This window comes from Falco peregrinus, chromosome 6, assembly GCF_023634155.1.
Source record: "Falco peregrinus isolate bFalPer1 chromosome 6, bFalPer1.pri, whole genome shotgun sequence".
Classification (NCBI taxonomy): Eukaryota; Metazoa; Chordata; class Aves; order Falconiformes; family Falconidae; genus Falco; species Falco peregrinus.
This window is the reverse complement of record NC_073726.1, coordinates 64,052,394-64,079,595: the sequence shown is the minus strand read 5'-3', so window position 1 is coordinate 64,079,595 and position 27,202 is coordinate 64,052,394. Positions and strand designations below refer to the sequence as shown.

At 41.6% G+C, this 27,202-nt stretch overlaps 1 protein-coding gene across 2 annotated transcripts in view; it reads left to right on the top strand.

Moving 5' to 3' along the window:
- Window positions 1-6,764: 6,764 nt before the first annotated feature.
- TBXAS1 (thromboxane A synthase 1) overlaps window positions 6,765-27,202 on the top strand; it is a 230,993-nt gene continuing 210,555 nt past the window's right edge. The window contains exon 1 of one of the 2 annotated variants that reach the window (XM_027784040.2): window positions 6,765-7,019. In XM_027784040.2, coding sequence (XP_027639841.1) covers window positions 6,922-7,019 — 98 coding nt within the window. In that variant the 5' untranslated portion in view covers window positions 6,765-6,921. The remainder of the gene's footprint in view (window positions 7,020-27,202) is intronic. The other variant, XM_005235576.4, reaches the window with a different exon arrangement.

The window sequence follows — 27,202 nt, the reverse complement described above, 5'->3', positions numbered from 1 at the left end:
CTTTCTACATGTGGATGACTAAGAGCTTCTAGGCTTTTTGAACTATGAAAACCATTACTGTGGCAGTAAGATTAGTCTGACTTGCTTGATTTTGACCTTTCTTCTTCCTTTGTGCCAGTTTACTGCCTCTTCTGTGCTGAGACTAGATGGTGGTAGTGCCTGAGTTGTAATGCTTGTCCTGGTTTTGGCATGTTTGTTTTGTCTAATACACTGTACATTCTTTTGCTCTTTCTTTTTGCTATTTTATTCATCTCAGAGGGATAACTGCATCTTATCTCTCTGATTCTAGACAATTAGAGACGAAGCGTAAAGGCAGAGCTGTTACTGCTCACAGTTCCCAGAGGGGACCCAATTCTACCATTCTTGTCAGCGTGAAGGCCATAACATATGGAGATGTCCTCCATTCACGTCTGCGGGGCTTCTGGAAGCATGCGCTGTTTGGAAAAACAGTGGTAGGCCTCAGGTAAAGAATGCTTTTTTACCTCATCCGAGGTTCAAGGTTTTTGAGACTTTTGGTGCCTTATCCCTTTTTTCATTTTGAATTTTGACAAAGTATTGATCATTGTGTGGTATAAATGAATTTACTCTTCCAAGTACCCTACTCCCATGTGTCTGTCGTTACCTTTTCACCTGTTCCAGGCCTTAGTACTGAGCCTGTCAGATCCCTGAGGACACCAATGGATCCTAATTGTCCTGATTAATCTCACCTGAGAACCCCCACATACACACTCTGCCCATGGGTCCAGGAGCCCCATTGAAGGTTGGGTTTGGGGCTTCAGTTCCTGACTTGACCCCCAGGGTGGGTCCACCCCTCACTGTGCCAATGGACAGGCTGTTACCTGCCTCCTGTGTTCAGCCTGGTGGGCCTGCACCCCTTGGTAAGGGCAGGTCTACGTCAGGTTGCCCTCAGCTCCCATCCCATCCCTGCTCCTGGCCCTGCCAGCCTATCTCCAAGGGCATGGGTGCAGGCTGCTGATGGTCTGTGTCTGCAATCCGGTGCTTTTGTCAGAGGTACTGAGCATCACGTTCATCCAGCTTTTGGCTTGTCCTTTACACAAGTGGAATGCAGGGTGGATGGCTGCGGCTGTCTTCCCATGACAGGGTGTTCAATCCTGACTCTTCTTGGCTGCTTTTCCCCCCTTTGTGCTTTCTATTTTTTCTTTGACTCCCCTTCTCCCGTTAGTGCAGCTCAAAGTACACGATGGCCAGGGTTTCTCCAGCTGCCAGCCCAGGAGCCATTGCGCTGCTCTGTGCAATGCCAATTGTGGTGGCTAATTGCCTCCAAGGTGGCTGCTCCACTTTTAAGGAGGCTGCGTGTAATCTTTCTCTAAAGAAATCTCTTTGTATCATGTTGAAAGGATTCCACAATAAAATTATTGAACTGCAAACTGGAGAGGTAAGGTGGGGAATGTAGTAGCTAGAGATAGCACATCGAGCTCTCAAAATATTTCCGTTAATTGGGGAACACCAGCATTCTACATCTTCCTATTTGCGAAGTGCAGAAAAGGAGTGGGCTTTATACGTTTTGGTGTCAGTCCCTTGAGCTAATGGATGAAAGAGAAGTTGATAAGCACAGTTTAGTTAATTAAGTTGTAGAACAAGGTGCTTCTGTTCAGTTTTTCACAGTTCTTTTGACCTGTGGTCCAGCACTGAAACACAATTTGGCGAATTCAAGCCTTGAGTTTGCTATCTAGAATAGCTTTTCAACCAAACAAAGAAGGTTAGGTATTTTTCATGGTGTTTAAAAATTGAACTTAACAGAAGTTATAACTTGCTGGTTCTTACCGTGATATTGTTACAAAGGCAAACATTTATACAGCTCTCTACAGCTACAAGACTAGTCTAGGCAGGGTTCTCTGGCTTTTGCTGTCAATGTGGAGCTATTGATCCATGAACATAAATCCCTACTTATCTCCAGTTGAGTTTATAGGACAATAAAATTATAGGATTGCTTGAATCAATCCATGTTTCTAAAGCAAGCTATAGAAATATAAACAAGTTACCGATTATTTAATAAAGTCAATTTGCTTAGAAATGCCTGGCTATGGGCAGCAGATGTTACATTAATTTCTGCTTTCTCTGGAATTTCACTGGGGCTGCAAGATCTTAATGTCACTATTAGGGAAGGTAACTTTATTTTAGAAACTCATTCCGAGCTCTCACAGCAAGAGGAAGAAACTGTCATTCCTTTTGACCACAAAATCCGTGCTATTTCTAAGTGGAGTCCTTTTAAATAACTAGGATATCTCACAGCTTGTTGCTTTAGAGGGTACTTAGTACAGCAGCACTACATTTAGTTAGCATAATGAGTTTTTTAGCCCCTGTGATATTGACTGAGTTGGAAGTACCATAACTTTTAGTCATCTAAGATTAAATTTGTTAGTGAAGTACAAGTTTGCATAATATTTTAGCTTTCCTAGAACTTTAAGCTGGGTGCCTGTTTTCTGAGGAGCATTTAGGTTAATATAACCAGCTTGTGACTTCGCAAAACAATTTAAGAATAAAGTGTGTCTTTCTGTTTCTCGGTAGGAAGTGTCATGAAAGTGGCTTCCTCAGTGTGGTTTCACAGTTACCGTGTTTGCTTTTTGAGATCCAGTGCACTGGAGTGATTTTATTCAAGGTGGTTCAACAACCTTCCATGGGCCCATGGTGTCCTTTTGGTGCTCCTGTCTTTTTGAATGCAGAGCAGAATCTCTATGAGTGGACTCTGATGCCTCAGTGGTCTGTCTGTTGAGTAGTTTGTCATAGTTTATCATGCAGGAGTACAAAATCATCTGATTAATCTGCTTGTCAATCCTTGAACAGGGTTAGTAATAATTAAGTCATAGGGGGACACTGTAAATCCCTCTATTCCAATACATTAATATTGCCAGTACTTTGGCTGTTAAGGTTGTTTTAAATATAAAAAATATCTAATGTAATGTGACTTTGATCTTTTTGATTGGTCTGCCTTAAAAATGTTAAGAATTCATTTTGGCTTTGGAATGGTTTTTGTCTTTAGGATAAATTAATATTATATATACTTACACGGTTTTGTACTTGGGCTTTGTTAAAGCTTATACATAAAATAGTCTCTAATCTTTTTTTTATTTTCTTTTTTTTTTAGCTGTTCTGTGGTATTTAATTTGCAGTATTTTGTGGCTAAGCTGTCTATATAACTGAATTTCGTTGATCTGAAGACTATGCTACAAATTTCTGTAGAGATGAACTGCTATAAAATTAAAACTTAACATCTTTCTAGACTTCCTTCATCTATCGTAAAGTTGGTGTGGCTCAGACTTAATTAGATTATTATAGACCTAAAACATGCAAGGTAGAATAACATGAGAGGAATTGCATTTGGTCATTAGCAGGAGTGCATGGTTAGTCTAGCTGGTGTAGTCATTAGCCTCTGAAATATATGAGACTACATTTTCCATTTGATATGCTTTGAAGACAGGTCAAAATCTTTAACATGATTTAGGTCTACTGAGAATGTCTATAATCCTGGTTTTTAATAAGATCTGTATTTCGTGTCAGAGTGATACTTGTATGTCAAGCATTGCTGAGGCTCATTGCCACACTTGTATTCATTTTGCAGTTGAAATGCATTGTTTTGGAAGAGCATTTACAGAAAAATGTTCTTGGAGTCATAGCAGAGAGGGCTTTAAGTCATGAAGGCTTCCTGGAAAACCTGGATTGTCTGTGTGCCAGTTTTTTTTTTCTTTTTCAGTTGAGGAAATTCAACTTCTCAGACTTTGAATGCTATAATATACTTCCCTTTTTAATATTTACTGCTGCGAACAGCTGTGCAGCCTGAAGCTCTGGCTGTTCAGGATTGAACTGCTTCTGTCTTGTAGGTCTGCCATTTGCTGGGGAACTACAAGACTACAGTTACGGCCATGCTGGGGAGTGAAGGATGATATGGGTGTCTTGAACGTAAATTTGTGTTGAAGTTTTTTTCCTGTTGTTGTTGAAGTTTGTGTTGAACAAGGTGGTGATCTGTGGGTTTAACTTCCTACCGAAGAGAGGAGCTCGGATGGCACTGTGTCAAAGAACTGTGAACCTTGGTAAATGCAATCTTGAGTGAAGCCTTGTGGAAGCAAATGCAGACAGTGCTGCTGACTAATAGCAGTCTGACAGGAAAAGGCTCTCTTCCACTTCTGCTTGTCTCTGGCTTCCTCCAGCATGCCGTTAGTGAGGACTTCATATCTGTCTCCACAGTTTTTGATACCATTATCACAGTCAGCCTGACCACCATGGCTCCACAAAAAGAACTGGGGGGTTGGTGAAAAATGTCTGTGCTATTAACTAGTTCATTAGGATGGCATTTCTTAGGTAAAGAACCTTAAAGAGAGACACAGGACTGATAAGTAGCCTGTCTGCATTGCTGTCTGCACCCCTGACTCCTTTCCCCCTGCCCTGCAAAGCAGCATTAGGATTTTTGTGACTCTTCACAGAGCTGAGATCTTTAACTCTGGGATGATTACTGCGAGGGCATTGGGTCTGTGGTGAGGAATGCTCCAGGTGGGTTTTAGAGTCAGTGCTGCGTGCCACCCTTGTTAAGGGTTGGAGGTGCCAAGTTAAAACCCTTCATCAAGAAACAGGTGCCAAGGCTTAAAAAAACAAAACAAAAAGAAAACCCCAACATCAACAACAGAAAAGGACGGTTGTTGTTGTTGGGAGCTTGATTATATGTTCTCTTCCAAATTGGATGCTGATGTGAGAGCCTATTTTCTTTCATAATGCGTGTATTTAAGAACTATTCATCCCCCCTACCTCCCAGTGTGAGTGGGAAAAGGCTCCAGTCCTTCTCAAAAAATAAGTGAGGTCTGTACTTGACTGCGTGTTTGCTGATAGGAGTTTTGCCGTTGACTTTAATACGAGGGCATTAGTGATCTACGTGCAGAAAAATATGTCCTTTAATTAAAAAGTAGAATAAATTAAAGCACAGTGAAATTGGAATGTTGTTTCTTACCTTCTACACTTGTGGCGATTTGTTTAGTTTTTTGAAGAGACTTTAATGCATGTGGATATTTGATATTATGTTTTTCCTTCAAGTCCCACAGGATCAGTTGCTGGTTGGGGTTGGCTTGTGCCCACTGATTAATTCCTTGCATCACTGGTCTTGAATCTTGTTGCAGTTGTTCTTGGAGAACTTGGCAGCAGCAGCAAACCAGCAGAGCTGTTACTGACCCAGAATAGCAGTAGCATTCTTAATACAATAAGCAAGGTTTTCTGTGAACTACCGCGCTATTCTGTGGAATTGATGAGCTGCTTAACACCTTTTAGTTATTCTGCAAGGATATGAGGCTGCAAGGGAATTAATGCAGTTGTGAAGCACGGAGAACCAAAATAGCAGTGATTCAGTGAGAGTAAAGCCAAACCTTCTTAAAATTAAACTCCATTGTGTTAGAGACTTTACTTTTTTGATACCTATATTATTAACTTCTCTGATAAGAGCAGGAAATGTAATACAGTGATATTGGAGAAGCCTTGCACATTAAATCTAAGCTATTATCTTGGGGCTGTATGAGAAGAAACCACTCTTCATCTGGTGTGTTATGGGAATCAGATGTTGCAGAATTTCTGTTTCTCAAGGTTACCATATAATTCAGTAACCTAGTTTTTTTGGGTAACTTTGATTTCCTTAACTTTCAAATGGGTTGTTTGGAATGGGTGGGAAGGCTGCAGTACATATATGGGTGTTTCTAGTTTAGTAAGTAACAAACAATACCGGACAGCTTGGGAAATTTTGTCATGGGAGAGAGTGTTTACTTGCAAGCTGCTGCTGCTGTAATCCTGAGGATTTTTTTGATAACGGCATTTGGTAACTTTGTGTGTAACAGGTTGGTGGTCTTACAGAAATACTTCAGTGTTTGCTTTCTAATTGGACTGGATCAGGTGCTTGAAACAGGATTGAGGTTTGCAGGCAGGAAAATACGGAGGAAAGCTGAAGAGTTCATATATTATGGACAATTCATTTCCTGAACTGCAGTCAAAGCTTGACTGTTCACATGCAGGTTGTTCAAGGGAGTATGACAGCTTGACTGTGCCAGAATGCAGAGATAGTAGATGTGGCCATACCGATGTTAACCTTCATACTAGAAATACAGTGCAGGGGCAGCCAAAGTATCTCCGGAGGGGCTGGTTAATGGTACCTCCAAGGGAAGTGTCTCATTGAGCCAGGAAAATTTGCTGCAATACTCATGAATCCGAGATGATACAGCCAAACAGTGCTGTCTGTGTGGACTAACCAGTGGGATTCATGCTTACTTATAGACCCTAGTACTACAGTGGATTTTTCTGCTCATTAGTTTTTCTTTCTATATATGTATTCTAGTAGTCACATTAGAAGAGTTTTCCCCTAGTTTCTCCTTTTAGTTGTGATAATTTAAAGTTTACTTTGTTCCATTCTCTTAAGGTATAACCAGTTTGGAGATTTAAGTCCTAGTGGAGTTTTATGTTGCAGAAATGCTCTGTTTTTGTTACTTCAGTGAATGCCACTGTTTGTATGCCAAGGCACCCCTGAAGGGTCATTATATTCTTCTTCTATGATCTGTGTAATAGTCAGGCTCTCTCCCCCTTTTTCCCCCCACACTTTCCCCAGTTTCCCATACCTGATGTATAAAAACCCATTCAAAGCACTGATGTCTCAAGTGGCGGGTATGTAAATATTTATTGGCATGACAGTCAACAACAGCAGGAGGAGGGAAATTGCTACATCCTACCATTCAGGGAACCTTCAAGTTCTCTCAGAGTGTGCAGTCGATGAGAACAGGAAAGGTTTGCAGTTTGTACTTGACTTGATGTGGTTTTGCTCTCTTGGTTCCTGTTTCGTTGCAGATGTCATTCATATAGCTGTGGAAGGCTATTTTATCAGCTCTTGTGGAGTCTTTCCCCTGCATACACCACCCAAGGCTGGAGCCATTGTGGAGGAAAATGGAGCCTGTAGATCTCCTGGTGTTTGCCTCTATAGAAATGAGTAGTACAGCAGTCACCTTGGCTTTGCTGGCAGTCTTCCTGGTCCTGCTATATTGGTAAGTGATAATGGTAATATAGGCTCTGAATCAAACACAAAGCCTGCTGAAGCTCCCCCAACATCTATAGAATCTTTTACTTGTAAGGGGAAACTGGAAGATAATTGGCTAGAAGGGACATGGAGGGGGAGTTAGTTGGGATGCAGAGGCTGAAGTAGATATGAAACTCATAACGCTTTTTAGAAAATTCTTTCCTTGCTGTATTTTCTCTTAAGTGCTTTACAAACAAACTGCTAACAAAAATTGCCCTAAAATTTAAGGATTATTATTGTTTCTTATTAATTTCTGTTGGCGGCAGGTACATAGATGCTGGTCAGAAAGAAACAGAGTACTTGTTGGTCCTCTTCTCTGTACTATGCTGTACATTTGTCCCTTTCCAGGTTTCTTGGCTTAAGTGTACAGACACTTTTAACTGCTGCTTGAATTTCCTCTCTTGTTCTTTCCACACAGAGTAGTGGATACAAATCAGAATAACAGCAGCTGTAATGGTTAGCACAGCAGGAACTGCAGTGAGCTGTGCTGAAATGCAAAAAACAACACCCTGTCCAGATAATTTATTTCAGAAATTAAATTAGCCAAACTGGGAGTGCTTTTCTGACTGTTTTTACTCAGATACCTCTTAAAATCCTGCCTTCCAGTCAACCAATGTATTTTGCTCATTTGTATGTGTGTTCAGGAAAAAGTTTCAGGGACAGTGGTGGGAAAATCCTCTGACAAAAATCCAAAGGTAATCTAGAAGAGAATAGAGATGGCACAATATTTGTAGCAGCGTAAATGACCTATTACTTCTGCATGTATTTCTTCATTCTTTAACCCCGTTGAACTTCCTTCTGTGTCAATGGAGCATCTAGAGAAACTGAAAAGAGTCAAGTCAAGCCCATATTTGATGTGCTTCATGCCATATCAAGTAAGTGGGTGAGCCGGCTTTCTTAATAAGATCTGCCCAAATCTTCACAAATGTCTGAGTCCTACTTCCTTCAAATTTTGCTGGGAAAAAGAATGGCAGCACTAGATCTTTCAGTAGAGCCATGCCGTTTAGATGCTGATATGTGCACCTCTTGTGAGCTTAAAGGCTGGAGGGAGGGCAGAGACACATCCACAGTCAGAAATGTAGCTGATCTGCTGGTAAGATCTGGCTGCCTGTGAGTCAGCTGAAAGAGCCTTCATGCTTCCACATAGTACGTGTCAGATGTGCTGAGGTCTCTGAAGACACAGAACTGCTCTGTGTTGTAGGGTATGTTCTGGTGCATGCTTCTCCAGAGTCTCATTTTCTGGTTCAGTTTAAGAAAGGCTGTTCCTCCCCATGAAACGAAGACATGGAAGTTTAATACAGAATTCAGTCGTGCCATAAGCAAACCTAGCTCTAATTGCAAACTGAAGACAAAGTTAAACCAGGCTTCTGGTTTTGGATACTCAGCTGCTGAATTGAGTGCCTACCATGTAAGTTTTGAAAAGTCCAATTTAGGAGTAAGGTGGGAAACTGCCTTATGGTAGAAATGCCTCATTCAGTCTTTCTCCTTTCCTAGCTGAGTTCTGTGAAGCTATCAAGTAAAGGAAGCTGGAGTTTCATATGGGAAATTGTTTTATACTCTACCTGCCAATGGTTATTATTAACCAATCTTGTTGCTCTATAGATACAGATTGATGTTAAGTAGCTTATTATATACAAGTGCCTATAGGTGACTCTTCCAATGAGAAGCTGGTGGTTCTTAAACCTGTAATGAAATATGCTGGGCAACACCTGTGGCTTTTGGCAGGTTTTCCTGATGGGTAATCTATTCAGATCCATTTATTTCAGTAAAATGCAGTGACTGAACCTGTAAGGTTAATGGCTTGAAGCATATCTGCAGTGCGGTGGTTGTTGTTCAAGCCTGTCAACCCATTCATTTGAGAGTCTACTTTTTATAGAGTTTTTCTATACTGCATGTCTGTTTAAACAAACGAGTAAAACCCAATGTGTGCTGACAGCTTCCTTTATTCATGGCTGAAACCTTTGGTTCAAGGAATTATTTAAAGAGTATGTAAAGGGTTGCTAATAGAAATGCAAGTCCTTAATTCTAGATGATATTTTTATTGCAGTCATGCTGCATACCCAATTGTCTGGCTCTTCTAGGAGCCAGAAAACACAAGTGTTATGTATGATGGGAGTAATAATAAAGTAATACCTTTTCAAGTTCTTTTGATGTTTTTGTTTTAAGCCTTATTCACATTTTTTAATAACTTCTGAGTTCTTCTTTTTCTAGCTTTTTCTGCCAGCATTGTATCTTTTCAGAAGAGCAGTCATGGGGGAAGGGAGGAATGAGTATTTGCTGTTGTAAATTTTGTTATGATAATAGCTTATGATTGATCAATGTCATATTGTGTCAACTGTTGTGCGAGCATAAAGAATAGGCAGTTTGTCCACCTTGTTGGCTGTAAAAGGCTTGCAGGTTAAACAGAAGGCAGTTGCAGGTAGAGAACAAGTCAATAGATCTAATGCACACTAGAACAGCAATATGGTGATGGCAACTGTCATGTTATTGAGCTATTTCCTTAGCATGATTTTTGTGGATGGGGGTACCCAGTGGTTTAGATGACAGCCATGAGCTGCTGCCCATCAGCTCAACCTCAGTCACTGTTAGCATGTGTATTGTAAGGGCAGCTGTGATTTATCACAGTTCAGCTGGCAGGTGGTATTTTGCTAAATTGTGATAAGACCAATCTCTTCACATTTTTGGGTAAGGTGAGGTCATATGAAGCAAGGGCTGATTGGGAGAGGGAAGAGAGGCTGTAGCTGCATAAAAATAAACTGCTAGAGAAGATACAGATCTTAGGAGGAAACTTGGTTGATTTGATAATTTTTTTTAGGCTGTTACTTATGGTACAATGATCATCAATAACTCTTCATAACAAATCCTCTAATAGCACATCTCTGATTTCTTGTGCATTGTCATCAGTGTAATATAAAGGTCATGCTTGTAGTGTATTGTGTCAATTTTAAGTCACTGGAAAATTCAGCAACTATTATCTCTCAATGTTTGTCTTCCACATGACCCTAAGTCAGCTCTAAGGAGAGGCTTTTTAAGGTAGTTTATTTAACATTGAGAGTAGAAAGAACAGAGAAGCTTTTCGGTACATAGTCTTCAGATTTGAAAGGGGAAGAACAAACCTGAGGTTGCTTTTTTGGTAGTCTGTTAATTTAAGAGCCTGCTTGCTGTCCCCCATTCCTGAAGGACTTAGTTGTCTGCTACCTTCCCCATGCTTACTGCTTGCTCTCGCTAGGCTGAAGTCTCTTCTTGCAGACTTCATATCACATGTTCTTCGATGGCTGTTGCTACCTCATTACTATTGTGATAGACAATGAAATTACAGCTTTACCAGCCACAGAAAGGCATAATATGGCTAAATACATAAAGTTCAGTAATGCCAGTGGCACAACACTGAGCACTCTTAAAAAATCTCTTGTCTGTGGCCCTCCCACCCTCTGTGATTTCTACTGGCCAAACTGATTATCAGAGCAGTTCTTTCAAGAGCACTTTCTCTCTCAATTGCAAGGACTGCTGTGTCTATTCTCTTATCTCTGTGAATCTCAGTTTTTTCCAGGCATGAAATAAAAAACACTTAAGGGAGGAATGAGGTTAACGTTTGCAAATCCCAGTGATATTCTCTATTGAAAAATGCGGTGGTATATCTATGCAACATATTGTTCATTTTCATTTCAAACATACATTGAGTTGGGTATCCCATGCTTGGTTGTAGCTGTGTCTTTTTTTTGCTGTCTGGGAAGGTGTTTGATAAAATGAAAGCAGTTTATCTTGCTTTAAAGTTTAATGTACCATAAGCTTAGCATTTATGAAGAAGCTGTCACAGCATTCAGATACCTGTGTTCAAACTGGATTATCAACCCCTTGTCTAAACAAACCAGGGTTTTTTTAGAAACACGGAGGTTGGATGGGAGGTGTTTGTTTATGTTTGTAAGATACATGTCTAATTGCATGCTTTCAAACATAGCAAAACATATACTAAAGGTGTTCTTGTCTGTTTCTGAAAGGCAAAATCATTCAGAAAGATGCCATTTTTACACTGAAGTTATATTAATGATCACTTGTGTTACAGAAATGTATAGAGAGATTGAGAGATTTGGGTTCCACTGGATCTAGATACTGTCCACCCATTGCATAACATGTCAATCCCGACCCAAAGCATTTGTAATCTCTCTTCAAAAAGAATGAAAACTAAACTTAATATTTTTTTTTTTCCTCTGGACTTAAGCCTAGACATTTGCACACACTTAGATGTGGGAGAGACTTAGACTTGGGGGCCAACATGTGTTCGTACCTTACCTGTACTAGACCCCATCAGAAGTTAATCTCAGGACAGGTAGTGTTTTGATATAGGTGACTTCAATACTATACCTTGTTTGGCATTATTTTATGTTTTTGGCTTTGGAAAGGGCTCTGAAAAAGAAAGTTTAGAGATAATCTGTCTCCAAATAAAACTTCATTCTGGTTTTGAGGAACCTTTGGTTTGGGCTTGAGTTAGGCAAAACTGAGATCAAATAGATCTCAGGTATATATTTTTTTTTTCCAACCAGATGCCACCTAAAACCAGATACTGCACTGTTCTTTGTTCTTCAAAAAATCAATATTTACAAAAGGTGTTTGATTGCTAGAGCTCTAGGCTTAGGGTTTGAGTACAAGCCTAGGGTGAGCAGGTTATTCTCCCTAACACATCCAGATAATGCTTCCAGACACATCCAGTATCAGGCAGTGCAAAACCTGGATCCTTTCTGGAAAGAGCACCAACTGTGTGTGGGTAGACTCAAACTTTTCCAGCTGTCACTGCTCTCTTCAAAGGCAGAAGGCTGCAAGAACCACTATAGCTGGAAGCAGGCATGTGTATGGAGCATCAACATACACTCACAAAGCTGTGCAGCTCATCTCTCACATCAGGCTCATTGAGCTGAGAGGTTCAGAGAGGCATCCTCATCCTCAGATGTTAAAGCATGCTGTTTCCCTCACTGGTAGAAAGCACGGCTCTGCGAGGGTGAGGACTCGGGGGCTGGTGCTCCTGTACTGCTGCTGGGCTCTGGTCCTGAGCTCTCCTTTATCTTGCACATTCCTTTCATAGCGGTGGCCAACCCCAGCGCTGGGCTCTAAGGGTACAGTCCCTCATAAGTCTTCCCCTATTACAGCCTTGTAGTTTCTCTGTTTGCAGTGAACCGTACATCAGGTTTACAGGGTCAGAAGGCAGGGAAGTTTTGTTATTTTATATTCTGTTAGCCCCAGCTGTTTTGGTTTTGTTTTTTCCTAAAATGGCCATTATGTCAGTGGAAGTCATTCTGCTTCCCTCCCTCAAATGTCCCATTATGAAAGCTAGAAGGATCTGACTCAACAGGAAACATCAGCAAACTGCTGTTGATGACAGAAAAAACTAACAGATTCTGAATTGTCTTTGTCATGCAGCTTTACATGAAGCAAATCTGGAATTCCCACTAATGTGTCAAATATAATTTGATCCCACAGCTGTGCAATATATGGCCTCGTCTTTGAGCTAAATCAAGCATCTCTAGGTGAGCCTGAGAAGGAGCAGAGTAAGCTACTGAATAATAATTTGGAAAAGTGCCATGCCACAAATGACTAAATACTTTCTTTCTCTGAAAACAAAGTAGATTTCATCATCCAGAATGAAGTTCACTCAGTGCCCTGATTATGCTGCTTTTAGGTAAACAAAGTTCTTTCACTTTTGGGGGGAGAGGTAGAATGTTTATCCATCATTGCTTTTGCAGCTTCGGAGTTAAATTCTCTGGGATGTCCTCAGAGGCCGTTACAGCACCTTGGTCATTCTGATAAACATAGCTCAGCCTCTAGTGCTGTGCAGCTTTGGTTTTGCTTGCTTGCATGTCACTGAAAAACTCAGAGGCCTCTTATCTTCCAGTTGTTGGTGGGTTTTTTTGGTTTTTTTTTTAATTTACAGATTAGATGGCCAGTGGTGTTTATTTGAAGGCCCTCAAGTGTTTCCTGGGTTTTTTGCTTTTGTAAAGTTGCATTTTACCCTAACAAACCCATGTAAAGAAGTCAACCTCCAGCTTATTAATTCCTTGCCATCTTCGTTTTTCCGTAAACCTTTTCATGCCTCTTCCCATAAATCCCTCCAGCAGAATTTGGGTTTAGTGCATGGAGATTACAGCATTAATAGTACCTTAAGGTAGACCTACAGGGATAGGATAGCTATCTTTCACAAAATAACTATATTTACCTATCTTCTTCTGGCATATTCTCTAGATCTAGTGTCCAGGGAGCATGCTGTGAAGCTGGCTGATGTGCACAAATGCTGCCAGGGAAACAGGAGTTGGATGCAGCCCTTGAGTGATCCCATTTCTGCTTTCCCTTCCTGTAGGGCTTGGAATGGACTAAGTCTGGGCTGGGCTGTGTTGCACAAGCAGGAGAGACTGGCAAGGGAGGGAATTACTCTGGCTTCTCCATCAGGCAGCTTCTCCCTGGGAGTCTTCTCTGGAGCTTCTGGACTAAGCACTTTGGTTTTAGCTTCTGAACTGCTGTTCACCTTGGGGTAGGTTGCTTTGTTTAACTTGGGGATATACAGGTGCCTTGCAGACTGATTTTGGGTGCTCTGAATTAACTTCTGGAAGGTCCTGCCTCCATCTACTGACTGTGTCAGGAACCTTAATACACTGCTGATGTTCCATTAAATAGAAATGAAATTAGATGGTGAAAGAAAGCAATGTAAACATCCTCCTTAAAGAGAAGGCTCTGCCTGTGTGAGGAGTGGGGCACTCCATCCCATTACACAGCGGTTGTCTCTTGCTGTATCTGTGCATTTAATTGCCAGGCTCAGAGAGGCCTCTCAGAACTGCTGCATTTTCTCCAAGTTCAAAGTGCCATGAACTTTACTCTTCCCTGCAGCATATTAGCAGTTCCTGTGACTACCCTGCACTGGGGTGACTAGTTTTGCATCCTCATGTCTCCAATGGGTGTAGACTTGTCACTCCATATCTTTCAGATAGCAGACCAAGTGTCCTGCTAGCCTGGCTGTACTCCCTCTTAAATGGAAGGTTAATTCAGTGGGCAGTTTTGGCAGGTTAGACCTCCTCAGGGTGATGAAACTTACGTCTGTGTTCTCCCTTTTCCTGTCTCCTTCCACACTGCTTCCATCATTAAAAGAAAGTTGCCTATATTCTTCTTCACTCCTTTCTGTCTTTGCATCAGGCTTCATCAATAAACGGTGTTCAGTATGTTTTGTCCTCGTAGCTGGCTCACCAGTAATTAATACCTTTGATTGCCATGCCTTGCTTTTCTGTAGGGAAGTTTTATACAGTGTTTAATGGAGCTGTCTGAGAGCTATTTTAAAATAAAGTATTGACATATTATTGAGAGACTGTCTTTTATCTGTTCCCCTTGATATACCCGAAACCTTTAGATGGATTTTTCTATCTGTTATCTCCCTAGGTTTGTTTTTGGCTTTTTTCCCCATTGAAAACAAAGTTTGCTGTTCCATGAGCTCAGTGTGTGCTAACTGCTGAGAAAGAGCCAGCAGAAAGGGCTTAAAGTGTTTTCTGGTTTGGGTCTGGAAATGCACTTATTTCACTTTCGCATGAATAGTGGAGGAGCTTGAGAAAATGGTGCTCAGTGTCTGCCTCTTCATTCCCTTGCTTTATGTGCCATTGCTTACACAGGTGACAATTTCTTTTAAGCTCTGCTTGTTTACTTTTTCTGCATCTATTTTCTATGACTGGAGTGATGTGCAGATCAGTAGGGATATGAGAGTTTTAATGCAGGGGTCATCTAGCATGTGGGAGATTCTCCATATCCATTCCTCTGGTAGTTTCTTCCCTGGCCAGTTGCTTCTTCCATGGTTCTGCAGAACCTGTGGTGTTGTCAGAGGAGCAAGGAAACAACAGACAAGGGATAGGGCAAACCCTGTTACATTGGTTTGTTTCTTGGATAGGAAAAGAATCTATTCCCAGCAATGTATTCCCAGCAATGTATTCCCAGCAATGGCTGGTGAAGGACTGTGGAGAATGAGTGGGAACAGAAGAATATGACTCCTTATGAATTTGCAGTGGATCATTACAGACTGAGGTCAAGTATGTTTGGGAAAGTTGAGGCTGGAAGAAAGGAGCTGAACTGAGATGTGTGTTGGGGGTAGGGCATGGGGAGGTGGCTGTGTGCTTGTGTTGACAAGGTGAAGTCTACTTCCTTGGAAAGAATAGTGCCTTTCAGCTGGTAGAAACCTCATGATACTTGTTAGGAGTTGAGAGGTACAGGGAGGATGGAAAGGCAGTGGACTTTAAAGGAGAGAGGTAATTGGCAACTGTATGATCACAAGCTCCTGCTGTATGAATGCTCTTGGATGAGAACTATTGGCAGAGTTTGCACCTGTAACCCAAAGTATTCTTTTTAACTTATTCAGTAGCAATAAATCTGGTGTAATCTATGCATGCATGTTTGTGGTTTCTCATCCAAAAAGCTCCAAAGAGCTTTTACGTAAACACTCTCTCAGTAGAGCTATAACAAGATGAAGAGGTTGTTGAGGCACATGGTTTGAAATGTGGGAAAGTTATGAAATACAGCCACCCTGGGAGAGGAATGAACAGCTGAAGGATCTTTAATGTGTTGCATGTGAGCATGAGGGACAGAGAGTGATGGTGGTCAAGACTGCAAGGGCCTTCTTCCAACTCTTAAAATACCAATATGATCTGTCTGCTGTGCAAAGATTTTGACAAACCTTAGTTTTAAGATTTTCTGAAATTCTCATCATGGGTTGAGATGTAGTGATGTCTCCAAGAGAGACCCCAGTCTAAGCTTCATGGTAGGAAAACTGAGAAGCTGTACATTTATGTTAGGATAGATTTCAGTGAGTGTAACACTAATGTTCTTGATTGATTCATGTCTGAAAGTTATGATATATTGTACCCAGAATAGGACTCTGGGTTGCCCGAATACTTCCTCAGTAGCCAGCCAGGTCAGAGCTTTGGCCGCGTGAGAGACAACACAGCTTTAAGAAGAGCAAACACTTGTCGGTGGTTCCAGAAAGGTTTCAGATCTGCTCTGTAGCTAATGAAGGGGGGGCTGTTCCAGAGTGGCGTTCAGCAGCCTTCACTTCTAGATATGTATCTGGTTTGCTGTCTCTCATCTCCTCTTAAGAGCTAAGAATAGATGGTGCAAAAATAAAGGATCCTCGGTTTTGTGATAGCTATTCCTAGCTATGGCAACAAACCTTGAGCCTTTCTGTTCTTAGAAGAATAGTGGTTAAAACCTTGTCTGTCTACCAGAAAATTTTAGACTTCAGGTCATTTCTCACAGTTTGGACACTATCCTCAGCAGTTATGTTTTTAAACTTTAAGAAGTTTAAATTATCAGCAGTAGTTAGGTATTTCATGGTTTCACAATTTATTTTCTTTCCTGAGTTACGACTATTGCTTAATACAAATGGAAGTGCTATCAACTTGAGTGGAAAACCAGCCATCTGGTGTTCTCCTAGAACACAGAGCCCTGTTGTTAAACAAGAGGCGATCAGATCTTGGGTGTCAGGCACAGAGGAATGAGGAACCTCCCCAGAGCAAGGTTACAGAGAGGGCTTGGAACATCAACTATGGGCACAAGATGGTGGAAGGACCATAAGAATCTGTGCCTCCAAAGGCCATGAATCTTGTAAGAACTGGTGTATTTACAGTGTAAGGATGTTCATCCTGCCAGAGCTGAGGCTGGGATTTGAGACTTGGGATTTGAGTAGTTTGGCCCTAACCTGCCTCCTCAGCTTTACTAGAAGCAAACTATTAACAAGCTTGGTAAGGAGGCCCTCATTTCCACGATAGCTGGCGTCTCAGCTCCTCTTTCAAGCTTCCACTGTATTACTGATGGGCATTTTTCTATCTAGTTTTTGACATTGCTAGGGATTCTGTGCAGTAAAGCCTTTTCTCCCTCCTTCTCCCCTGCTTTTTATTTACGTTCCTGAGTGAGAGCATAGTCAAGCAGTGAGCTCAGTGCCATGGAAGCATTTTATATTTTGAGCAGAGATAAAAATCTCATTCCTTCTATAAACAAAACAAATCAACAGATGATGCCCAGGAGAACCATTTCTCTATAGCCATTTTCCTCCAGCTGCTTTCTATTCTGTGCAGCTTGCAATGCACCATATGAAATACGTGTGTGCCTTTTTGTGTGTGCAAAACACAGGTTGCCTCCAGACAGTGGCAGCTCCATCTTAAAAAAACAAACCCACATATTTTTTTCTTTTACAATGCTGTAATAATAAGATTAATAATAGAGTTGAGAAGTTTGGTTGTTTAATAGTGTATAGCTTAGCAATGCTAGAGAATATGCTGGAGGAGCTCTGCAGTTGCTGCCACTGCATCTCCACTCTGAATGGGTTTGAACTATTGTCTGTGGGAGGATGAGGGGCAGAAATAATCTGAGTGAGCCTGAGTGCTCACTCTTAAAAATGGGGGGGATGAGGGTACAGCAAAAAAGCTTGTTTGGAGTTTGCTGCCCTGTGTGTGCTTGTGTGTGTCCCTGTGTCGGTGAGGAGTTCCTCTCTGGTGCTGCAGCAGCTTTGTGGCTGGGCATGAGCCTGTTGCAGGAACAAGCCTGGTGGAAGATAACGAGAAGTGGCCCCTTGGAAGGACTTGGTTGATGGCACCTCTTGCTTTCCTGCTTTTGTTTGGATGTAGTGAACAGTTCAGAGACTCAGGTGAATGGCCAAAAGCTGCAAGGGGGGTTTAAGATCCAGCAGCACCAGGGGGGGGAGATCACACATGGGAAAGAGCAGAGGGTTCTGGATGAGGAGCTGGCAGATAAACGCCACACGGTGAGGAGTCACATGATTGGGAATAGTTGCAGGTCAACCCTTGGCAGAGGTGCAGCTGCAGGTGTCTCATCCCAGCAGCATCATTCTGCTCATCTCCCACTCCTCAGATGTGCTTTTGTACAGAAGGAGGGTGGCTAAGCCAAATGTTCCTAAATGGAGGCCTGGGAGAGTACTGTTTCTCCTTTCAGGGGCAGGGAAAGGTGGTAAAAGTTTGAGCATTGCTTGGTTAATGGACTGCCTTTTTGCCGTAAATAGTAGCCTCTGAGATGTGGAGGAACTTGGAGCTAGCAGGGGGACAGGAGGGCAATATAATTTGGTAGCACTTCTTCTGGTCATCTTCATAAAGCATGGTTTAGAACTGAAGGAAAATACTGTGATTTCTCATCCAAAAAGCTCCTGAGACTTTTTATGTAAACACCCTGTAAGTATACATGTATGTACACACATGTGTATACCTTCATATTCATACACATGTATACATTTATATTTATATATAAATAGATACAAGTGACTCAGAACAAATAGCTTTTAAATAAGCAGCAGAACTTAACTGATATGATCCTTGGATAGATCGTGTTCAGTGCCCAGAGCAACCCCCTTCTCCCATCTCTAGCCAAATGACTTCTGGCAGCTAAGGAAATAACCTTGGGTAAAACCAATAGAACTTTTACAACAGGGATGTTAGCTATTGACCCTGAATGTATTTTATGACACCACCTTAGATTTGCCTTGTATATCTTCATTCTGTCATTGATATGTTGTTCTGCGTCTTTGAAAAACGGTAGTGACTCCACCACTCCAGTATCTGTCATTGCGGCGCTTGGTCTGCGGATTCACGCTCATCAGCACTGGATTGTTCTCTGAGGCAGATCTGATCTGGACTGAGGTGGGCACATGAGACAATTTGGATTTAATTAATTGGAGTGCAAGACAAGTGATTTGTACCATTTCTGGTATGCTATTGGGAGAAGATAGGCTGTACCTGATGTGGTTCAAAGTTTGCTTTTCCATATTAACGAATTTGAGTTAACACAGCTTGTTTCTACTAGATCAGTGCTTTGCGTGGTGTAGCTGGGATGGTTTTGATCAGAGGCATCTTGCCCTGAACCTGGATTTACTGTATCATTAAAACAGGGTCTCAAACTCGCTTGAGAACTCAGTTGCATTTACTTTGTGTAATTGCCCTGGTGAAGTTAGGAAGCAGCAACAAAAATTCAGTAGGAATTTCACCGACTGCCAAGTGCACATGAATAATTTCTTTAAAGCTTGTATTTGTGAATGTGTTTCCCAAGGTGATTTGCTTATGTCTGAGGATTTAAGCTCGTAACATCTATGGAGCTGGAAGTCAGAGCTTTAAGGAAATGAAAGGTAAGTGTTGTAACATAGCTGACTTTTTTTTTCAAAGAAGCAAAATATTTTAGGTGCTCGGTTCTTTTGAAAATTTGGACTTAAATGGGGGTGGTTAACAGTCAGAAATCTTGTCGCAGTTGGTGGCAGTGGCTGGTTTTTTTCCTGGGTGATACTGTTTTGTGTCGAGTTATAGAGATGACTGTAAAACATAAAAATGTTTTAGTAAAGTTTACGTGGACAACTTGTCTCATTCATTATCCAAGAAATTCTGAACTCTTAAATAACTGCTGTAAGCTGATTTTCTAGTGCAAGCCCTTTAAATTCATAGGCTAAGTTTGGCTTGCATTGCTTAGACCAGTGATAAAACAGTATTGGGTTTTTTCTTTCTTACCTGAAAATAGTTAAGTTAGAAATATTTAGAAATAATTTTCTCACCTTTCAACTTTCACATGGACCTTTTTCTGACTGAAAATGTTGTTAAAGATAATATTGATACAATAAAAGAGCAACCCACACAGAAACCAAAGCTGCACCATAAATCCTTCTCTGAAGCTTCTCACATGGGTTATGTAAATAAAAGAAAAATGATGCTGTTTGCAGAATTGTGATGATGTAGGGGAAATTGCTCTTATGTGATAGAAATTGTGTGCATGCATATGTGCCCATCTACCTGTCCACCCACCCATCCAGCTCTTTGTTGTTTTGGTTAGCTCTGTAGCTGGCATACATACCACAGAACCACTACCTGAGGCAGAAAATGTCCTTTTTCAAGGTTTCACGGCGGACCATTACAGTAGCTGTTTTGTCTTTTCCTTGCTTGGCAAAGACCTTTTGACTGAAAAATATATTGCTCAGTTCAGGAGGAATTACTGTATGTAGTCAGACACTAATGACTTTCAGTTGACTGTGGTGGGTTTTGTTTCCCTTTCCAAATAGTTTGTAGAGATGCGGTGCACTAAGGGCCATTTCAGCACCAATGACTGTTGATCCCCAAGGATACAGCTGATTCAACCACGTTTTTTTTATTTGTAAATTCCATTGCATTTGTAAATAGCTGGTGGCCAAAATCATTATCAATGTGTTAATTTAAAGATCAGTCAGCATTTTCAAAGACTGGACAGTTTCAAGAGTTTTCTCTGAGCAAGTTGGAGTCTTTGTCTTGTAGGCTGTGAGCAAATTGTTACAAAACACAAGAGAGTTGGTAGGAGTCTGTGGAATCATAATTAATTGACAATGTTTTTTCAAAAAACACATTTTCTAATTTAAAATAAGCTTTTAAAATAATTTAGAACAGTGTTTAGATAGTCCCTCGACGCACATGGGTAGCTTTGGGTTAAACATATAAATAATGCCGAAAGGACTATATTTAGTTCCAGACTGATCCAAGGACAACTGAAAAACTGAAGGTCAAATAATAAAATGAAGAAAAGAAAATTATAGCCCTCCTTGTTCTGTTCTGCAGCATGCTGCTTGGCAGCCGTGAAGGTTCAATACTGGGGAATTTGTCACATACAACTATTTATGATTTGTACTTTAAGTAAAGCAAGTAAGCATGACGCGTGTGTACTTATTGACAAAAGCACATCACTGAGTCTTGTCACACTGAATCTAGACAGCAGCTCCTGAGTATTGCAGAATTTCTGGGGCCTGGATATTAAAAGATCTATGAAAAACCAATTAATCAATGGTGGTTTTCCCCATCCTCTGTCTTAACCTTTGGGCTCTAGCAGTTTCTGCCTGGAACTGAGCTAAAGTGTAGCCAGGTGCTGAATGGTGGGCTAAGACCATTGCTTGGGGTTTGTTTTTTTATATTTATTTATTTATTTATTTATTTTTTCTTGTACAAGCTATTAAAACTGTTTAATGAGGGAATCTCAGGTCACTACTGACCTGGGACAACTAGGAGTCTGTGCTTGAACAGGAATTTCTTTAAACAGCCCAAGAGCGGAGCTTAATGCTTCCATTTGCAGAGGTAAGGCAATGAGCTTTGGCCCATCTAAGTCAACCCTCCGGTGGTTTTTTCCTCTCTGACAGAGAGACCTAGTGCCTGTGCTGCTGACCTAGGCAGGATCCAAGATAGGTGCTAGGCTGTATTCTCTTCACCTAGGAAACGCATTTCACTGACGTGGCTGCAGGTAACACTGGCACTGTTAGTCACAGGACCAGATCTCAGTGGGTCATGCCTATTTGTTCAGCTGAGGATCAACACAAGGACGGTGAAACTCTGAATGTGCAGGCTGACAATAAATTGATGGAGATTGTCAGTGATGTGAGTTGTGCAATCACGTTCATGCAATGTTTCACTTGATCTAATCTTGCCAAGCCTGATCATGCCTGCCTGTCCTCTTGCACAGCTCCCCAGCATGCCCAAAGCACTTCCTACTGTCCTATCAGACCACAGTTTCTGGGGCCAGATCCCTTCCCTGGGGTATCTACTGGCCACTTTGCTCCAGCCACTTGACACATTCTGATTTCCATGCTTTTACTAGGGGATTTTAGTGGTACATGGTGTAATTAATTATTTTCAGAGGCTTTATTCCCTTTAAACTATTTTCACACTAGCCTTCCTATCCCTGAACTGCTTATGAAGCATTCTTCAGTTGAAACTGCAGGGTATTATCTCACAGAATAGTGGGATTTTCAGATTGGATAATATACTTTATATCAAATGTGTGCACTGTATGGACAACGTGCAGACAAAGTATTGCCTGCAAGGTGGGTGAAGATCAAATGCATCCTTAGCAGTCTTCAAAAATGAATGGGAGTGTATGTGGTCCAACTTGGCTAGAAACTTGCCCCAGGATGGATGCATTCAACTCTGAAACAACAACATTCAGAGGAACTGGCTTCTTTTTCTTAGATGGAAACCATGTCTTGCATAATCTGTGCTTTTGCAATTTCCCTTTAGATCAAGGATTTGCATGTCAGAGATAATGGGGAACAATGATTTCCTTCCAGTTATCATCTGGCTGTTGTTTACATTTCCTATGAGCAAATCTCTCTCTCTCGCTTTTAAAATATTTTTGCACATGGTGTGTTCTAAAAATAAGTAAAGTTAGAAGTCCAGTAATTAGGGCTGTCCCTTCAGCAATGAGTTAAATCTCTTTGGAGAAGTGAAGAACAAATTGGGATTTTCCTCAGCCAAAGTCCCAGCTGAGGCATCAGTTTTGGTCTGGTTGTTTCTTCAGCTCTTGAATTTAATATAGGTTTAATCTCGACTGTGTTTCAGAGTAAGGTGTAAACTCAGTTATGGTTTAGACCAGGGGTCCTCAAACTTTTTAACCAGGGGGGCGGCGTGCAGATGCAGTGGCAGGCAGTCATCTGCGGCTGCTTGGTTTCCCCCTCCAACCCCCGGTGGGGGGGGGCAGGGGAGTTCTGTAAATACCGGGGGATGGATTGAGGACCCTGGGGGGCCGTACCCAGCCCGTGGGCCATAGTTTGAGGACCCCTGGTTTAGAAGATTGGTTGAAGTCTTATCCTAGTAAAGGCTTTAGAAATTTGGCCTTAGAAGGCTGTGTAAAACACTAATTCTTGCAAATATGTCTCTTAACAGACATGTTTCTAACAAATGGTTGTTCGCCGCTTCTTTTTTCTTTCAATATTACAAGGAACATTTACATGAATGGCGTATCTTTTTATTAGTTTAATTGTGCTGTTCATTTGTAGCTTCATTTCTTTTACCTCAGACTTTTACAGATTATTTGCAGACTAATTCTGAGTTCATAAACTTAGATATGAAAACATATGATTTTATTTTATTTTTTATCCACTAGATATCTGTGATTTGGGTGAGGAATCTCTGGGTAGAACAGGGAGTTCAGCAGTGCCACAGGTAAATGTGGGTACAGCTCTGGCTTTGCTTTAGTGTATGAAGCATGACGCCTGCATGCGCATACACAAGAGGAGGAAGATGAGATAAATTCCTGAAACCTCCATTTTCCTTATTGTTGAGTAATAAAATAGAATTTAAAAGGAACTCCTAGCCTTCCTTATTTACGGTATGTCACCATAGAATATTTTGGAGTTGTTTTTGAAGGGCCATTAACCTTGCTATCTAAAAGCAAGCAAGGAACCGGCATTCTTCTAAATGCCAAATGCAAGTTAAATGGATGCTTTTAAATTAGTTTTCATCTATAAGGAACATTTTCTTGTTCGTGTTTAGTCTGTAAGGGTGCTCAAATGCCCCCGTTAGTCAGAGCCAGCCACATCAGGAGAAATGATCTTTACACAATGTGCTACCTAACCATGCATGCCTTTGTGATGAGAGGAATATACCTTTCCTAACAAAACCAAGTAAGAAATATCTTAGCAGCATAGAAGGCTTGATTATGATCTTTATTACTTTGCTGTAAAGCGAGACCAGCACCTCCAAACTCCATGGAGTTGCTCTAAATTGAAGTGTGAGCTCTGAAATACAGAGCAGAATAAATTCACTTTATGCACTTTAACTTGGAGAAGACAAATCTCTGTGGCAGTCCCAGCAGGATTACCAGTATTCAATCAATTTTGGGACTTGTATATCCCAGCATTGTAGGTAGGCTTGGGAAGCTTATTTTGCAGTAGAAATGTCACTGCTCTTCTACAGAATGCTCCAGTAACAGCCAAACCTCCTAAATAATCGTCATCCCTACTGTTCAGTGTGTGAACGCTGGGAACAGAAGTGTTGGGGGAATCTTTCGTGATTCTGGCAGAGAACTTGTCTCTTGGAGAATAGGAGCCTTTCCACTGGCGCAAATCCTCACTTTCAAAGACCTGTCTCTTTGCTGAGACAACCATCTGGCCATCTCTGAGGGATGGCAGTTTGTGGCGCATTGCTGCTGGGGGTGGGTGTTATCATTCCAGGTGGCTAGGAAAGCCTCTTACACTTGCATGCCATTGCCATGGGCAGAACGCACAACTGCAGGATTTTGAATGCTTGAATTCATTACTCAAACTCCAAAATATTGTGCTTTTTTTTTTTTGGGGGGGGGGGGGGGCAGGGGGTGGGAGGTGGATGGGGACTCTAACCCTGATGAATCTCACTTTTGCTGTTTAAGCCATAAACAAGACTTTACTTGCTCATAGGTTTAGGGACTTTGAGATTGCTTTTAGTTCTACCTAGCAACCACAAGCCTAGAAATAAGATTTAGTTGGAGCCCTTTATCCATGCCCAATCTCCACTTCCTTATGTAATCATGTAGTTTTAATACTGATGCTTTCAGAAAAATCCAAATAATGAGGGCTTCATGACAAAGCTGTGAGATTTTGTTGCCAGGCCTGTTCTTATGGAGCAGAACAAATAAAACTTTAAGGAAGAAGCCTTAGCCAAGTTTTAAAAGTAGGCTGTTTTTATTGTGAAAAACAAAATAAAAAAAACAACCCAAAGCTTGGAGACTGAAACTCAAGTTAATTCATGTGGTCAGTGTAGACTTCTTGGTGAGCTGGAACCAGACAAACACGTGTCAGGTGCATAGAAAACAAAGTAGTGTCAGTATGTTGGCTATGAACTGAGCCTCACTTCCTCCTCCTTGCATGCATGATATTATGATGAAAGTTGGCAAAAGGAAATACGATTGCACGTGATTCAATGTTGACAGCTGAGGAGCCTGGCTTTCTGTTTACAGAGGTAAAAGTGACAAAAAAGTTGGGGACTAAAGCTTCCCATGTGTCTTTACACAGTCCCAGAAAGTATGAGCTGAAGAAATGTAAGAAAGTCTGTAACAGCAATCTGATTTAAAAGACAAAAGTTTTAAGATCTCCAAAATGTTTTAATGAAAAAAATACTCTGATGCAAATTGCAAAGGAAAACCAGTGCTCCCCCCAGGGTGTGTGCTGTGTTCTGGAACAATTGAGAAATGTATGCTAATGGGAAAGGGGGCACAAGGTTTCCCCTTTCCTGGACTTTTGATATAATTATTTAGCCAACGCTGAGAGAATCTCTGCATACTCTAAAACTTCAGTCATTTCTGAAATATTGATCTGGGAAGGTCACTAAATTCCAGAGCTGGTGAGGTCAGGGTAATGAGATCAAGTGACAGGCCCAGTGGTACCCACTGATTTAGTTGTTTAGACACTGTAACCAAACCATGACCTTCTTGTTCTGCAGCCTCTTTGATCTAACTATGTGAAAACACAGCTGCTTACTGGATATCGCATGTTAGTATGCATGTAGGCATTAGGGTAACTTGTTGTGACATTTACTTCAATTATTCTGGTGCTGAATTATAAAAATGAGTATCACCCACCTGCCCAGCCTTATCTGTTACTCAAAGCCCTGTTTTGCTCTTTGTTGGTGTATAACTAGCGAGAAGAAGTCCATGCAGGGTCTGCAAGACCTGCCTTGGGGGTGGTGGGGGAAGGTGGAAAAAAGTCCTGAATGAAGCAGGGAGCAAGACCTAATCTCCACAGAGTTCTAGAAAGATGTTGGTGGGGTCTGTGTGTGTAATTGCTGCTATTTTCAGTCCTGGCAACTTTGCCTAAGGACTAGCCCTGGATCAAAGTCTCTTTTAACAGACGGGTGGCTCTAGGTCGGTGTGACTTGCACAGTGTGTACTGGCAGAGGATCTTCTGGCTCACAGGCCTTGTGTGAAGAGACTCATGGATGCCCCCTTCCCACTCTCAGTCCTTGGTGTTTGCTTTCCTCTGCGCCTCTCCATGCAGTGCAGCCCGTGGTGCTGGCATTGAGCAGGCAGGGCAAAGCCTCCAGCGTGGGACCCAGGTCTGCCTTGGGCTCTGCCTCTGTGTAAAATTGCCTGTGGTACGGGTCTGTTCAGGGATGAACCTGTGTTTTACTATTCTTTGTCAATCTTTGTATTTCTCTCACTTTTGGATAGCTGTTTGGTTTTCAACATCTCTTCAACACAATGGTTCCCTCTGGCGATATTCCACCATCATCTCTCCACTGCCTGTGCCAGAGTCCACATGGCATTTCCTTCCCCAGGCAGAAAAACACAGGTATGGAGCAGAAATTGAGCCTGCTACAAGCTGTACCGCGCTCCCATGAAAATACCTACCCAGATCCATATGAGATCATACAGTGGAGCCCAGCTGCTTTCTGCCCCATGTTTAAACACCATGAGTGCAATAGTAAAGTTTTGTGATGTATGGATGTGACCTGGAATCACTTAGAGCAGAAGAGAGGGATGGAGAATTTATGTCTAGCCCAGGGTAGAGCACGTGGGCTCCTGGCTATTGCGTACTGTTGCCTTTCCACTTGCACACAAGCTTATCAAAATGTTTTTGCAGACCTGCTCCAACTTTTCTACACAGCTTTTAACTCTTCGTTTGAGGACTTTTGTGAACTAAGCAGTAGAGGTAGTGCTCAAAGAGGGCAAACGGTGAGAGCTCAGCCAGAGCCAGGCTAAAGAGCCAGGCTGCTGCAGAGCCTGGCAGGAGCCGGGAGCTCGCAGCGCTGTCTCTGCAGGCATGCTGACTGGTCTCCTTTCCCCACGGGCATAAGAGTAGAAGCATTTAAAAACAAATAGGAAGGCAGCCTGGAGTGCCAGCCACTGTGTATGCCCCTCTGAACATGGTTTGAAAAGCAGGCACTGGGGATGTTTAGAGATGATTAGACATATGGGCTGGCATTAGAATTACAAAGTGCATCCAGAGAGGCACTACAACTCCCTACGAAGTCAAGCAAAAATAATCCTGTGATGATTTCTCTCCCCACACACATACACTTCCACAGAGACTTGTGTGATGTATGGAAACCCATCCCCACAGTACTGAATGCTGAAGAAGAGATGCTTGTTGGCCCAATAATCTTGAATACATTTGAGCTCAGTTTAGTTCATAATCTCTTTCATGCATACAGTAGGCAATAAGGTTTTGTGTTTAGTAGGGAGTTGGTTGTCTTTTGAGGAAGACAGGCAATACTTCACACTTTCACCCACACTGAAGTAAAGAACTGAAGGACCTTTATATGATTTTTCTGTTTGTTTTTAAAAAACACCGTCTCTCGCTTTGTATGTAACATTTGCACAGTGTGGGCTCAAAAGGTGAGCAGGAGAGCAGTCACTCTAGGCACTGTCAGATTTTTGCAGTGT